General features: G+C 38.1%; 1 protein-coding gene across 1 annotated transcript in view; it reads right to left on the bottom strand.

Moving 5' to 3' along the window:
- The window catches only part of pde11a (phosphodiesterase 11a), a 64,454-nt gene that overhangs the window by 3,779 nt on the left and 43,340 nt on the right, over window positions 1-17,335 (bottom strand). The window contains exons 11-18 of the mRNA XM_066641212.1: window positions 15,218-15,364; window positions 11,147-11,254; window positions 10,204-10,313; window positions 9,039-9,129; window positions 4,095-4,195; window positions 3,485-3,562; window positions 3,088-3,151; window positions 2,872-2,946 (exon numbers count right to left, since the gene is read on the bottom strand). Of these exons, the coding sequence (XP_066497309.1) occupies window positions 2,872-2,946; window positions 3,088-3,151; window positions 3,485-3,562; window positions 4,095-4,195; window positions 9,039-9,129; window positions 10,204-10,313; window positions 11,147-11,254; window positions 15,218-15,364 (774 nt within the window). The remainder of the gene's footprint in view (window positions 1-2,871; window positions 2,947-3,087; window positions 3,152-3,484; window positions 3,563-4,094; window positions 4,196-9,038; window positions 9,130-10,203; window positions 10,314-11,146; window positions 11,255-15,217; window positions 15,365-17,335) is intronic.

The raw sequence follows: 17,335 nt of genomic DNA on the forward strand, positions 1-17,335 counted from the left end.
TGGGGATTTCTAATTTACCAGCTACTCTAATAACATCAAAAATGCATTTGTTTTGAGTGACAAATTCTGCACAAATCAAAACATTGAGAAAAGAAACACAACTATGTGTTCATAAGGCACAAAATCATAAAATCTGTTTAAAATAATGTAACCCATCTACTTAATGCAGACTGTATATAGTGCAAATTTTGAAACAGCTACAATAAGTAAGCTATGTGTATATGATGGTAGAGAATGGCTGAAGGAAGGCTGTGGTGAAGAGATAGTTCCCAGGCTGAGGCGCTGTAACTGAATATATAATGCTGAACACCCACGCACTCTATGCTAAAGACTTTGACTGGGTACTAAACCTGAGGCAAGAGATACTTCAAGAGAAAGGCAATATGTCCAGCCTGGATTATGCGCCAGACCATAATTACTAGGGAGGGCACAAATGTGTCTGAGCTTCAAAGCTCTGGAGTCTGAAGAGCTGCCTCTTTCACTAATGTGCTCCTGTTCGTTCCTAATTAGCAGCAGCGATGATTGCGAGATACAAGAAAAAACCTTTTGACTTTTTGCTTTGTAATTTTGTGTGTGTTTGCAGGGGTTGTGCGTGTCTTAGGAATCTCTGTCCATTGGTATTTGTTTACTGGCCAAGGAGCTTAATTCTGATATCACAATAATATATAACCACACACAATTACATTCAAAAGATTATGAGTGTTTTTAACACTTTAATCAACACTTCAGTTGTTCATGTTCATAAGCTCCAAACTTACATATAATATTTAACATCTCATAGTGTAATATGTAATAATTTCAATTTTCCACAGCCAAAGTACAAACAGTATGTGTAATTGGGTTTATTTATTATGTGTATTTATTTCATATAAATATAGTACAAATAGTACATTACTGAATAAATGTTAAAGATCATCCCCTCATTTATATTATTTGTATTTAAAATGATCATTAAATACTTGTTATAAGTTATATGTGTTCATGGTTAGATATAAATAGAAAATATAAATACAGTGGAACCTCTACTAATGAACGCCTATACTAACGAACTTTCCAAGATACGAACCGGGCATTTGAATATTTTTTGCCTCCACCAATGAACCATGACTCTAGAAACGAGCCGGCGGCTGGAAATGGCCACTGACCCCAATAGGTGAGTCTCCCAACGCGCCCAGACTTGAGTGAGCTTTTAAGATTAGCAAATTGTAGCTTTAGCAATTTAGCATTAGTGTAAATAGCAGACATCGAAATTCGTGCTAAGTTAAGCCGTATCTAGGATTCGTCTCCCCATATTCACCCGCCTACTCTCCGTTATTCCGTACACAATTCATTTAAATTTATTTACACAAAAGCTTCAATGAAATATAATATTCTACTTTTGCCTACTTTTGCAGCACAGTTGTTAAAAGCCATATTTTTTATGAAATTTGCAGTTTTAGAAAGCTTTTTTTCCCAAGTAAATGTAAGTACAATGTCTTATTTCTAATCTCAGAGATACAGTACCAGTCAAATGTTTGGACACACCCACTTAGGGAGGGTTTCTTTGTTTTGGGCCATTTTCCACATATTGTGAATGTACACTACCAGTCAAAAATCTTCTTATTAAATGTTTTTTTTTATTATTATTATTTTCTACATTGTAAATGAATATGGAAGACATTAAAACTATGAAGGAACACATATGGAATTATGTAGTAAACAAAAAAGTGTTAAATAAACCAGAATATTTTGCACCTTTTACTTTGATCACAGCTTTGCACACTCTTGGCGTTCTTTCAGTCAGCTTCATGATGTCGTCACCTGGAGTGGTTTTCAGTGAACAGCTGTGGCCTCATTAAGAGTTCATTTGTAGAACTGCTCGTCCATGTGTTTGAGGCAATAACTTGTGTTATGCAGAGGTAGGGGCTGGTACACAGTTCTATACAGTGAATTGCCCTGTTCCACCAATGACTAATGAGAAGAGGTGTACAAACTTTTGACTGGTAATGTATCTGTTTTAAACAGTATTTTAATGCACATAAAGATGGGGTTGTGTGAAATTAAGTTGTGTGAATGTTTGCGTACAAACAGAAGGACAAAGCTGTGACTTCTAAGTTTTAGAACTGGAAAGATGGAAGAGTTAAAAGGGAACGTTTACGATTGTGGAGAAACTCTGTTCTCTGGTTTACATTCAGAACTCGGAGTCTTAAAGGGGCAATGTATATCTGAGGGAAAAAAGGACAGTTTTTTGTACATAGTTGAAGTTTAACTTATCTGTACATTTTTAATTCACAGTTTGAATTACCAAAGAAACTCATTTGGAACACTTGCTTAGTTTTGCAGCACTAAATTTGCACCAAATCTTGAGTCAGTTACACCTAAAACAAAAATAAGTCAATATTACCCACCTATGGAGCAGGAACAGAGCAATATCCTCATCTCAGTTCATTCTTTTCAATGTTTGGAGGTCTTGTTATTGTCTACACACCTTCAAAATGCAGTTTTACTGCCATGAGCAGAGACAGAGAAAGCCTAGCATACTGAATGAGATCCTTTTTTTACTCATTTACAGACACATTAGAAATGTTTTGAGTCTGCAAACAGATTGGAGAGCTAGCAAATGGTGAGGAATTGTCCTCAGAATTTTATAAAAAGTGTTTTTTGATTAAATTGTGAACATCACATTTAAAGTAGCACTATCTAACTCATTAATAAATTAATTATCAAGTGTAGTTTAAGATGTTAAGCAGAATACAACTACCAATGTATAATATCATAAAAATTTAACGTCATTACTAAGAGACTTGAGAAAATATAGCTTAAGTGAACTGATTGTGTGTGGCAGTATGTTTGTGTTCATGAGTGTGTGTGTGTGTGTGAGATGCAACTTACAGATGGGGTCAACTTCAGCTCAGATCTCTCTCTGTCTCCCTGCTCAAAGAACTCACTGGTGACCAGTTCTGCTACCTATAGGATCACCCACCCAAACAAATATGCATTCACACACACAGAAACATTCACACACAAAAAGTAACTAACATTCCATTACAAAAAATGGTAGTGCACCATATGCTTATGTCTAGCATCAAGAAAAAGAGAGATTCTTGCCTGTCGAGATATCTCCCAGGGCTTGGTCACAGCCCCTAAATCACATGCTGTCATTAACATTGACCTAACAAACAGACACAATCATATTAGTCAAATTATAAGGCAATATCTCATATAATATTTCTTCTAACATAATATTTCATTATTGTTCACAAATTAAATTTTGCACGTACCGAGATTCTCTTCTCCAAATTAAATGTTTAGATTAACAACAGCTTAGATTTTAATCTAAACATCCACCAAGTGTTTAGATTTAGAATTCATTAATCTACTTTGTAAATTATTGCTAAATGCATAATGTGTAGAATTAATATTACAATATGGTAATATTTTGTCCATCATACATCATTAGCCATTACTGCTTTAAAGTTAACATTAAAACAGATGTAACAGTGACCTGAACATGTCTCTATGTTCTTTAACATTCCAGTTGTACTCTCCTTTATTGACCAGCTCAAAGAAGCTTCTTCTGTTTCTGTGGAAAGTGGAAATTAAGTCAGATTAATTAGAGACAATTCAAGGTAAAATGTGAACTGGTACATTCTGTAGTTAATATGTATTCCATATACACTTCATTTTTAATCCCTTCTGGATTTAAATGATAATATACTATATAGACTTGCATGCATTTTAATGCAGTGTGCAGAAAATTACGTATTTTGTATAATCTTGACCATACATAACCTAATGTATTTTAGTCAGTTTGTTGAATGATTATGTGACAGTCCACAGTTCACACAGTAAACACTTAGGGGCAGTAGAGACTCAGGAAATATAAAGTAATAACCATTCCGATACAAACCCATCTTACACAACCAGGATTAAGCATCAGTGACATTATGAAAATGAGATATAAGAAAAAAATTGATTAACTGTTTTAGTATACTTTGAGGTTCAGGATTTCATGGTGAGTGTGTGTGTGTGTGTGCATGAGAGAGAGAAAGAGAGAGAGAGAGAGAGAGAGAGAGAGATTCAGATTCACATAATTAATATATGGACACACTCACTCAAAGTAGAGTGTGAGGTCTGTAGCAAGGATGGACTGTTTCAGCAGCTGCATTAGCTCTCCATAGTCCCGTGAAGACAGATTGGAGAATATATTGTGGCCCTAGAAAAGCAAGAAGCAAATGATTACTAGCTTTTAGAATTAGTAAAAGATGACTCATATTAAAATGTAACAAATAGAACAATTACCTTATGTATATCTAGGGTAAGTACATTCATTCATTTATACTCTGTAACCTTTATCCAGTTCAGGTTAGTGGAGGAATCATTACTACCTGGAATCATTGGGCGCAAGGCGGGAATACACCCTGGAGGTCACACACACGGACACTTTTGAGTCGCCAATCCACCTACCAACGTGTGTTTTTGGATGGACCAAGGGTTTAGGAAACCCACGCAGACACAGGGAGAACACACCAAACTCCTCACAGACAGTCACCTGGAGCGGGGCTTGAACCCACAACCTCCAGGTCCCTGGAGCTGTGTGACTGTCTAATAAGTTTTTAGTGAAAGTAGTTTTTAGTTTCTATTTATTGTCAAAGCTAGTCAGTTGAGGTCAGATCCTCTAGTTCAGTAACAGCTTTGTGAGGTAGGAGTCTACATCCCCCAAAAACACTGGTATAACATAAATATCTGTAAAGATTAAGGTCTGTCCACAGTTTACCACCCACTGTTTCCAGTGAAAACATGTATTGTTAGTGTATTAAAAACCACTTAATGCATTACATTAAAACAACTACTTTTCATGTTAAAAAAAATAGGGTAGAATTACTATTAAAGATGTAACTGAAAGCACCAAGAAAATGATAATGAGGCCCAAACTAACAATGTACACAACCCTGATCCTAGAGGCCAATCCTTCTATTTCAGTATTATACTTCATGATACAGTTAACATGGTCCATGAGCATTAGGAGCTTCTGAGTATAAGAACTATATTCTATGGGTCATTTTCCCGAACAGGGATTATACTTAATTCTGGACTATGATTTCCGTGCAATACAGAATCTCCTTTACTAATGTTGTATACTTCAAAATAGGCTTAATCCCTTTACAGGAAACGATAATCCATGTAGATTTCAGGATGCAACATTAACATGCCAGCGTAAAAGTATTGTAAATGCCTAAAATATGTTAAACAAAACCAGTTGTTGCGTGTGAATCTTTTTAAACATATCGGCAATGAATTTCTGCTGTGCTTGAAGTAATTTGAAACCTGCTCAGAATGTTAAAACATCCCTTTCAAACTTTTTTTCTGTGGCAAAATCCAAGTTTTTCCCACAATCAATCTCATTAATGTTAATGTTGTGTTAAGGCTGCAATTTGATTATCATCTTAAAAAATATCCACAGGATGGAAAAAAAATTGTACTGAGTTAATTTTTATTACGTCATATTCCATTAATGAACCTTTCCAAATATTGTTTCCGAATAAGTTCATCTATCCAAATTAGTGCTTCAGCACTGGCTTTGTCTACAAGTTATTTGCAAGCACTAATCCCATCATATATAACAGATTTGTGAGACTAGTAACATTTTTGGTGATTTTAGTTCTAGTCAAAAAATCACCAGCCCAGAAAAAGAATCTTTAGCTCACAATGGCTCTTCCTTTTTCCTGAAGAATTATTAAATGTGCTTCATAGCTGTCTTTCCTCTTTATTTTCTGACTGATACTCCTGTGTTTTGGGTAGACAGTTCTTCATTCAATCACAGTGCATCTTCATCATCATCATCTTTTTCCCTTAATTCATTGAGGTTTGCGGTGGCAAAAGAGCAAGTAAAGAAGCCCAGGCATCTCTGTCCCCCACAACTTCCACCAGCTTCTCCTGGGGGATCCCTAGGTGTTCCCAGGCCAGCTCGGAGATATAAACCCTCCAATGTGTCCTAGGTCTACCCAGGGGCCTCCTTCCAGTTGGACGTACCTGATATACCTCCAGTGGGAGACGTCCAGGAGGCATCCTCATCAGACGCCTGAACCACCTCAACTGGCTCCTCTCAACGCAAAGGAGCAGCGACTCTACTCCAAGCTCCTCCATAATCACTGAGTTCCTCACCTGATCACGGAGAGTACGCTCAGCAAACCATCAGATAAAACTCATTTCTGCCACTTGTATCATCGATCTTGTTCTTTCAGTTATTGCGCAGAGCTCATGTCCATGATTGTGTGTGGGTACATAGATTGACCGGTAAATTGAAATCTTTGCTTTATGGCTCAGCTCTCTCTTCACCACGATGGTCTGGTACAGCGACCACATTACTGTAGACACTGCATCTAACCTTCATTCAACAAATCATGGCCTCAGTCTTGGAGGTGCTGATCCACATACTGATCGCTTCACACTCGGCTGCAAACTGCTCAAGTGAATGCTGGAGTCCTCCATGTGAGGAAGCCAGAAGAACAACATGATCCACAAATAGCAGAGATGCCACCTCCTGAGGCCCTCGACGAAGGCTCTTCTGTCCCAGGCTACGCCTCTCCACCCTGTTCACGAATAATAGGAACAGGAGTGGAGGCAAGGCACAGACCTGACAGAGTCCATTACCCACATTGAACAAGCTTGTTTTAGAGTATAAGGACCGTACGGCTAGCCAATCTAGAATCTCTCTTTGAACACGGTCCTATGCAATCTCCAAATCTACAAAGCGTGTGTAGAGTGGAGTAGAAAACTGCCATGCCCCCTCAATCATCTGTGATAAAGTAAAGAGTTGGTTCATAGTTCCACGGCTTGGATGAAATCCACATTGTTCCTCCAAAATCCTAGGTTTGATTATCGGATGGATTCTCCTTTCCTGCATGCTGTCATTGACTTTCCCAGGGAGGCTGAGAAGTGTGATGCCCCGGTTTGCCAATCCAAAGGCACTGTTCCTGAGGTCAATGCAATATTGCAGAGGCGTGTCTGTCAAGCCCCACAGTAACTTCAGTAACTCAAATGGGCGCATCTCATCCACTCCAGGGGCTTTGGCACTGCTGAGCTTTTTTAACCACCAAGGAAATGGAAACTGACACCCCAGACTCTTCTGACCCAACCTGCTGCACATGAGGCATGTCTCTCAGATTAAGGTGTTCCTCAAAGTGCTCCTTCAAATGCCCAACAATACGCTCAGTCGACTTCAGAGTCTCACTATGCTTACTGAGCACAGCTTGAACAGTGTCCCAGTACTCATCCGCGGAATCGGGAGATCCCCAAGCCAGCCAAGCTTGAAAAGCCTCCTTCTTCCGCTTGACAGCTTCTCTCACCCCAGTGTCCACCAATGGGTTCTTGGGTTGCCACCATAACAGGCACCGACAAGCTTTTGACCACAGCAATATGGAGCTACCTCCACAATGGAAGTCTGGAAAAGGGTCCATTCAGACTCCATGCCCCGTACCTCCTCCAGAACACGTGAGAAGTTCTCTCTGAAGGGAGAGTTGAAATGTTTCCGGCTAGAGTCCTCTGCCAACTTTTCCTAGCACACCCTCACTATACGTTTGGGCCTACCAGGTCTGTCTGGTAGCTTTCCCCACCATCTGATCCAACTCACAGTGCATCTTAATGCAAGTACATTATTTACAGTTTAATATTGACTGCAGCTTTCTTGTTGTCATTTCAGTTAGTGTGTCTAAACTTACTCAAAAGAAATCAATCTTTCTGATTGTAGTCATTGGCTGTTATACTGATAATACTAATGAGACCTACTTTCTCACATGCATTTGTACTGCATGTAAAATCATCCTTTTAAGTTTGGCATCTCAAAAACATTTTCCATCACAAAACATGATGGAAGTTGAATAATTGTACTAGTACAAACAAACTATTTAAATGTCTGTAGACTCCTGCATGTCCAGAGTTTCTTCTAAAAAGTTTGTACCCATTTAAGCTGTTTTTTATTCATGAATTTTTCCGACTTGTTGGGAAAAAAATAAAATGGAGTGGATGAAATTAAAAATTTGATTAAGCCACCAAATATTTTACAGCCATCACTACCAATATCAGCAACATTTGCACAGTTATAATGAGCTGGATTTACGCATTAGAAGGCACATCTGGGGCGGCACAGTCAGGGACCTGGAGGTTGTGGGTTCAAGTCCTGCTCCGGGTGACTGTCTGTGAGGAGTTTGATGTGTTCGCGTTTGATGTGTTCTCTGTGTCCGCGTGGGTTTCCTCCCTTGGTCCAAAAACACACGTTGGTAGGTGGATTGGTGACTCAAAAGTGTCCGTAGGTGTGAGTGAATGTGTGTGTGTTGCCCTATGAAAGACTGGCGCCCCCTCCAGGGTGTGTTCCTGCCTTGCGCCTAATGATTCTGGGTAGGCTCCGGACCCACCGCGACCCTGAACTGGATAAGTGATTACAGAGAATGAATGAATGAATGAAGGCACATCTGGATGCAAAGGCTGTATATGAAAAATAGCAGTAGGGATCCAAATGGAGAATACTTATAGAAATTTTAATCGAGATTTAACAGTCCTTGTAGTCTACTGGCTTATATAAAATCATTATGAAAAAGACAACAATTTGACACATGAAAAGATCAGCATAGGTCTTTTAATAATATTCGGTCTAATTTTGCTTGAAGTGTCAAGTGAATACGATCGAAGTGTGCAACCATTGTAATGAAAAGGGAAAATTCCAGGGTGCTGAGTTAAAAGCCCTCTCCATCTATCTGTGATTCTCCACTTCCTATACTTCCTCTAATTACACACCAACACAAACAGACACACCTGTCTCTCCTCATTAAAAAACTTTTTCCATAATTACATTGATTTCATTATCTTTCTACTTCCCTGTTATTCAGAAGAGTGTTTGTTAAAGATAGAAATCCTGGCAGCTGTCAATACCTCCATTAGAGTTAAGGAACATGTGTTCTTATTACAGGGTCCTGTCCTTTAATGATGTTGAATGATCTGTGCTGTGCTGTTTGTGTGTGAGAGTGTGTATGTGTGTGTGTGCTGTGAATGGGTGACCCTACTTCACTCTGAAGGATCATGACAGCATGGTTGAAGTGGTGATGCTCCAGAGTTGCTGATGTCCCATAGAGCAGAGACAAAGCAGAACCCGTCCTGAGAGGAATATGAAGAGAATGTATGGGGGTGGTTGGGGGGGGGTGAGATGAGAGAGAGAGAGAGAGAAAGAGAGAGAGATGCATGGTATCTTACTCACAACCACTAGAGTGCTTTATGTGTTGCAAAAGTAATATAGATAGTAAGTGCATTGGAGTGCAGGTAAAAGTGAGTGAGAGGTGGAACAGAAGTTGAGTGTGCTGCCCTGACTGGGTAATGTGTGTTTACTGATTCCTTATCCAACACACACACACACACACACACACACAAACTTTCTATCTCTCTTATGCAACAACACTTATGCAAGTCTCTTCAGCAAAGCTAGACAGAAGCTGAGACATACATATCAGCACATGTGCATCCATCCACAAACCTACGATAGTGTAGTTATCAGTCACTTACTAAACGCTTCAAATATCTTTCACCTCTATGGCAGAGAAAATATGCATTTTTACAATATATACGCCCATAATTACCAATCATATTGCCAAAACGCTTACCTTAATGCACAAATACCTTAAACACATTACAGTGGCATTGTATTGTAAAACCAGAATTTATTACATAGCACATTCATTAATTTCTCTGCCTCAACAATTCATTGTATTTGTATTGTTTTATCACACATGAATGTCCTCTGACTAGAAGACCCTGCAGGTATTAAGCAAATATGTCAACCAACTAATGGGACATAGATGCCTTTAACCAGTTTAATCAAACTGTAATATTACAGAGAAAAATATTTTACATTATAAGGGCATTAAAGAGCAACTAACATTTTCTGTCTCAGACATCCAACCTCACATATGTAAAAGCCCTTTAGCGTTAAGGTAAAAAACACACCACAGGCATATTGAAGTTAAAATTTGAGAACTGGTATATTTGTATATATGTGACTTTCAGATGTTAATTGTATAGAACTTTATTTAAAATCTGTTTACACATTTTATTGAATTAGATTTGCCTATGGCGCAGGTATGAGGTACATTGCTGGGATCTATGTAAGTAATTATGATTATAGATAGGTTGCAAGTTGGTTAAATGTCATAATAGTTTAATCAGTGTGTGTCTTACTTGGCTTGAAAGGCATTGTTGGTTCCTCTGTGGTCAAGATCATGGCACACACAGCCCACTATGAGAGCCAGAATTTCCAACTCTGACAGTGTCTCCTGGAAGCCTGCTGTCTGAGATAAACACATAAACAAATCACAATGCAACCACCTTCAGACCACCACACAAATAATTTATGATGTGAAACTGGTCAGTGTTCCCCTCCAAGTGCATTCAGTAGTCTAAGGATACAGTTTTTGGCAGTTAAAAAAAATAGTTATTGGTTTCACATTTCTTGGAGGAGGCATGTGCTAGACTTGCAGTGTGGTATAAAACGTGAGTAAAAAATTAAAATACTATCTAATAAAACCTAATAAAAAAAATCTAATACTGAGTGTTGTTTGGCCACTATTGTGATAAAGGTCATACCAAGGAATCCAAACAAAAACAAAAGTATAGATATAAAAATGTCTCACAATCTATTAAATTTTACCAATCATTGATTTTTTCTGGATTTTTAATTACAGCAAAATTTTAAGTTTTAATAATTTGCATGATTTTTACAGGAGACGGCTTTTAGGGTCAAGACATGGGCCACTGTAGACACTGCACTTCCATTCATTCATTCATTCATTGTCTGTAACCCTTATCCAGTTCAGGGTCGCGGTGGGTCCAGAGCCTACCCAGAATCACTGGGCGCAAGGCGGGAACACACCCTGGAGTGGGACCAAGTCCTTCACAGGGCGACACACACACACACACACACACACACACACACATTCACTCAAAGCTACGGGCACTTTTGAGTCATCAAGCCACCTACCAGCATGTGGTTCCTAAGTGTGTGGAAATGTAGAAGTGTATGCGCTTTCATAAATCCAGAGCAGAGCACATGTAAACACAGTTTTAACTTGCTAGCCAATAATCAATGAAAAAAAGCACCCTCGGTTGTGTATGTGTGACTCACTGTAAGCATGGAGAACATGCATTGGCAGACGTTGAACGCGTGTCTCCAGTTATGGTACAGAACCATACGATAATTCTTTCTTACAGTCAGCAGCCACCTACACAGAGTCTAGAGTCAAAGAAAAAGGGCATGTCAAAATAGAAAGAGAGGGAGAAAGAATGAGAGAGAGAGAGAGAGAGAAAGACAGAGTGCTAAAATACAGAAAGCGATCGTCATGTGAAAGAATTTTCTTCTGTAGCATTTTCATAAGCAGAATGAAATGATGAATGAAAGGTACAAGGCTGTAGAGGTTTTAAACCTTGACATTTTCAGCTACGCAGTGATAAAGAGACAACGATGAATAAGATAAAAAGCAGAGTTAGACATAAATGAAAAAAGAGCTACATTTGACTCTTTCACTAAGTTATATAAGGCAACACGACCTATTATTGAATGAAGCATTGAGAGAAAAATGGCAATTTTGTCTTTGTAAAATACAATTAAACTATAATCTTGTAAATTCTCTTGACCCTATATTTACCTGATAAAAGTATAAAAATGATTTTGAATATTTTCACTGACAAACTTGATTGTATTTTGGAAAAATAATCTAATTTAGGATAATCAATATCTGAGTGAAACATTTCTAGAATATTGAAGTTACATTGTACTGAAAAATAAATAGCAGGTTAGAATAAATGTATAAAAGAAGAATCCACAAAGGCTCAGTCACTACAAGAAAAGATTTGATGTTGTTCACCAGTTTGTACCAAACTTTGTGAGAGTATTATAAAATTTCTTGTTGGTTATTAAAATATTGAACTCCAAATATTGAAAGGCACAAATTGGGATTAGAAAATTGCTCTGTTTCTGGGTAAGATTGACTTCTTTTTGCTGTCTCATATTTCTTAAGGTGGAAATATACCCAAAATGGAAGACGGCTAACTGCATGAAAGTAAACATGCCAAAAGTACAACTACACTGAACAACTCCAGTTACAAAGAGTGAATAAAAAGTACAGACAAGTTTAACTTAAGCCACATACAAATAAAAGTTATTTTATTCCTAAAAGATGTGCTTCTCAACGTAAACAAACCAGGGCGAGGCCAGAAAACAGTTTAATGTGCATGGCCTTCAAGTCCACAGATGGTACTGCTAGAGAAACCATCATGTTAATATGATAAAAATATCTAAATGGGCTAGGGAGTACTTAAGAAACCTAGTATCACTTAACACAGTAAGCCACGTCATCAAAAAATTTAAATCTGAAACTATTAAGCATGAATCAAATTTATCCAGATTTCTTTGGGCCCAGACTCATTAAAGATGGACTGAAAGAAAGTGGAAACATGTACTGTGGTCATGTTGAGTTCTCTGTGCAAAGACAAAAGGACCACTCAGACTTAACACAAAAAATTTAAAAAGTAATTTTCAAGGCACACGGTTGAATTGGTCGCCACATGACATACATACGTGTGAGGGTACCATTCATTTGGAAGTGTATATTGGGATCTTAGACATATGTTGTTGTAAAGATGACATCTTTTCCTGGTACATCTATGGCTATTTCAGCAAGAAAATACCAGCCTTCATTCTGCACATGCTACAATAATAATAATAACAATAATAATAATAACACATGAATGAATGTATTTAGCAAGCAATGTTTGAAAAATTAAGATAGAATTAAGCTGTTTTAATTAAGTTTTTCATATGGCTATCATTTCTGTCCTGGGCTTCAGAGAACATAATAAAATCAGTAATAGACAAAATGGGCTGTCCTGCCTTCTTCAAGTTGGCCTGAGATGCAATTAGAATTGCCTCCGATTTCCATTTTTTTATTTCAGAAAATGATTTGCCATCCAGATCTTTATTTCAGCCAAACAGATAATCAAATCAGCTGGTGGAATTCCATCAAACCTTTTATAATGTATATACATTTGGACATCATGGGCATAGCAATGTAATCGAAGGTCATGCCATCTGATGACACTAGCCTGTGGTAGCATAAATGTGATAATGGGTAATTGCTCAAGAACTGAGCACTGGGGAACACCAAGTGAGAGACAGAGAGGTCAGACCTGAACCTGCCAATAGAAACAAATTGCTGCCTAAACTGTGCCAATACACTACAACACTGTATCAAATGCAGCAGTAAGGTCCAAGAGAACAAGTATATTAACAACTCAGAATCGGCTGCCATCAATAATTCATTTGCCTTAACAAGTGAGGTTTTCAGTGCCATGATTTTCTTGGAACCCTGACTGAAACTGCTCAAATAAGCTGGTGGATATTAAATTAAGAAGCTCAAGCAAACTGCTAAGAAAGGAATGGGTCTCAAGATAGGTCTGTAACTACTAATATCTAGCCCAGGCTTCTTAAGACCTGGAGTAATTGCTACAAGTTTGAATGGACTAAACTAGATATATGTGACACATTTATGTATATTTAAGTTATAAGAAGGTAGAGAGAGGGATGACATGCTTTAACCAGGGGTGTGGGAATCCAGGAGACATGTTGCAAGTCTAAATACCTTGATAAGCCAGGCAATGAAACTTTCATCTACTGGTGAAAACACAAAAAATGGTGCCAACAATGTTAAGAGATAAGGTATGCTTGCACAGCTAGAAGACTGTTGGAGTGTAGAATAGATACAAATGTGTGGCTTAGTGAATACCTGCCTGTGAAATCACAGATTAGTGTTTGTATTGCATTTTACAAAATTCCTAACTTTTCCAGAAAGTTTTTTTTGCAGAATGAAGCAACTTCACAAAACTTCTTTTGTATGAGAGGTAAACCCAGCCATTGAAATGAAAACAATAAAAAGACAATGCAAGGAGGCACAGAGTTTACACAGCTTCAGGGTCCTTGGGTTGTGGGTTCGAGCCCCGCTCCAGGTGACTGCCTGTGAGCAGTTTGGTGTGTTCTCCCCCCGAGTCAATGTGGGTTTCTTCTGGGTGCTCTGGGTTCCTCCCACAGTCACACGTTAGTATGTGGATTGGCTACTTAAAAGTGTCCATAGGTGTGAATGTGTGAGTGTGTGTCACCCTGCATAGGACTGGCATCCCCTCCGGGTGTCTTGCGCCCAGTGATTCCGAGTAGGCTCTGGACCCCCCATGATCCTAAACCAGATAAGCGTTTATAGACAACAAATGAATGAAAAAAATAACAATGCAAAGAAACGTGTTTGAAAATATCATTCATTCATTATCTGTAACCGCTTATCCAGTTCAGGCGCACAGTGGGTCCAGAGCCTACCTGGAATCACTGGGCGCAAGGCAGGAACACACACTCACTTTTGAGTCGCCAATCCACCTACCAAGGTGTGGGTTTGAACTGTGGTAGGAAACTGGAGCACCCGGAGGAAACCCACTCGGACACTGGGAAAACACACCAAACTCCTGACAGACAGTCACCCAGAGCGGGACCTCCAGGTCCCTGGAGCCGTGTGACTGTGACACTATCAGCTGCGCCACCATGCCACCCTTGCAAAGGCCATGACAAATGAAAAATTAAATAAAATAATTTAATTTGCAGGCTGGACACGGGTGCTACTAGTAGTGTCACAGTCATACAGCTCTGGGGACCTGGGGTTGAGGGTTTGAGCCCTGCTCCAGGTGACTGTCTGTGAGAAGTTTAGTGTGTTCTCTCTCTTTCAACTGCTGTATGCAACAGATGGAACAACATTAAAATCAAAATAAAAAAGGGATAAATAAATGTCAAACCCAAAAGGAAAGTAAGACATTTTACATTAAGCTTCTTCCCATTTAAATCCATTATAAGGAAAAAAAACGTAAAATGTATTTTTTTATAAGCAAAGAAAAAAAAGCTAATTTCAGCAGTAAATGGTACTTCTGAGCAGTACAAAAGGTTTTGTCAGTGCTGCCCCATGCTTGAGTGAAAAATTTACTTTTAAGTTAAGTTTAAAAATTATTTTTTTTTTTTTCATTGGCATTTGGCAAAATAAGCGGCATTTGCATTTTTATTTTATTGCTTTCATCGCAATTTTAATTTTGGCACGATATACCTCCCATACCTTTTGTTTACTGCTGATATGTTTAGATTCGCATTTAGGTTCAAGCTTTGTTTCACCTCATAGTCTATCTTAAATTTCTGTAATATCCCAAGCTCCATGAACATGCGCAATGCAGCCGTTATCATGGCATCCACATCCAGGGAAAAGTCATCAAAGGACAGCTTATCTATGCCCAACTCGCACACCAGGGGGATGTTAGCTGCCTGAAAACGAAAGAGATATAGAGAACAAGTTACTGATCTTATCTCCATATAAGCATATTTAAAAATATATGAATAAAAGCCATTTGTAAAACACTTTACAAACACATTTAGTAAAAAAAAAAAATGAAGATGGAAAAAAGAAATAGTGCACCTATATTAGCGTAAGCAGGGCACAGTGGGTATATTCAGTCAAATGGATTGTTTTTTAATGTATAATTCAATTTAAACTTGCCAATTAAAATCTGCTTATTACATTTTAAATGTACTTTATTTTTTGTTTTACATCCTTTTTAACTCATAGTTTTAATGTACTTTATGTCTTTGGTTTCAATTTCATGTTATTTTATTTTTATGTAAAGCACTTTTTGTGTATGAAATGTGCTATAGGAATAAACTTGCCTTGCCTCATCTCACACAGACACACAGAGCTCTACAGGAGTTACTAGAAAGTTTACTACTCTCTTAGAGCAAAGACAGTGAGTGATTCTGGATATGGAGAAGAAGATAATTCCGGCTACAGTAATTTCTCATTTACTTTGACTCAGACACTTTGTGAATGGAGAGCTAGGCTGCAGCTCTTCACTGACCACTCGCTCCTTAAAATGTTTCTGATTCCACAGCGTCTGCTCCCCACATTAAAGCTGAGAATGTTCTGGAAGGCTGAGACTCCTAACAGCACACAGATAAACTGCTAATGAGGGGACTATACATAGAGCATGAAGAGAGCAAGAGAGACAGAGAGATAGAGAAAGAGGCTAATGAGAATATATTGGCATGGGAATTTTGTGTTGTGTTTCAGTGACGTCACTGACAACTGCTAATTGTAGATTTCCATTAAGTCTATTACTAATTATATCAAAGGTAAAAGAGGTTCTTCTCTAGTTCTTCAATATAATGCAGTTTTTTGAAAGAACCAGAGCTAGCCCCCTGTCCAAAGCACATTTAATATTATTGATCAATACTAAAGATTTGTAATATACTCAAAAGTCACAACAGGGTTTGTGTTCTCACTGACTGAAATACATGGCTATTTCAAACAAAATTTCCAGTTCTAAAATATTTACAACAATGTGGCATTGAGCATGGTGACCTTGGATTCCTGTGCAGCTGCTATAAAACATCCCTTTCTGAAGGATATTTTTACAAAAACTCTCTTAATATTGACTTGCTTGCTCACAAACCAAGTCTAGCTTATTTTTTGTTGTTGTAATTCACACAATATATTTCAACATATATTTTAATCATGTTACTGATAAAAAATATTATTACCGATTTGAGACCTCCTCCAAAACTGACAGAAATTGCATGGCTGCAATGAAATGCTTTAAAGTAATCAGTTTACTATCACTTTAGTCATAATTTCTGCTTTTCTATATTATTGGAACATTATACAGAACTGATAGAGAATGTTGTTGAACTTTTTGGTCAGCTTTATATTTGACATAGTCTATTTTTCCTACAGATAAGTCCATTCATGGTATTATACTGTTGTACACTGATGGTACCATACAGTATATAGGGGGCTCTTGCTTACCCTGTACATGTGTTTTAAGGAAAAACTGTTAAATGAGGGTATATTTTGTGATTTATCCCTAGTTATTTCTGACACTGACTGTACATTTCTGCATTACTGAAACATGGGCTGTATGCTGTAATGTCAGTATCACAGCTCCAGGTTGTAACCTGCTTTCAGAGGAAAGTCTCTAGAGCCTAGCCAGAATGAGAACAGAAATGAATAACTCTCCATCTCTCTCTACTTCTATTTTTCTTCTATTCTTCTACATGAAATATAACGCACTGTCTGCTACATGCACCCTGTATATATATATGAGAGAGAGAGAGAGAGAGAGAGAGAGAGAGAGAGAGAGAGAGAGGTGCTCTTGTGTGTCGCATTAGTTCTGCTGCAGTGTTTGTCTTTAAGACTGTAAGGTCAGTGTGTGCTTTAGCGATGCAGCAGTGCTGACTTTATGA

Source organism: Hoplias malabaricus, chromosome 12 (genome assembly GCF_029633855.1).
Source record: "Hoplias malabaricus isolate fHopMal1 chromosome 12, fHopMal1.hap1, whole genome shotgun sequence".
Taxonomy (NCBI): Eukaryota; Metazoa; Chordata; class Actinopteri; order Characiformes; family Erythrinidae; genus Hoplias; species Hoplias malabaricus.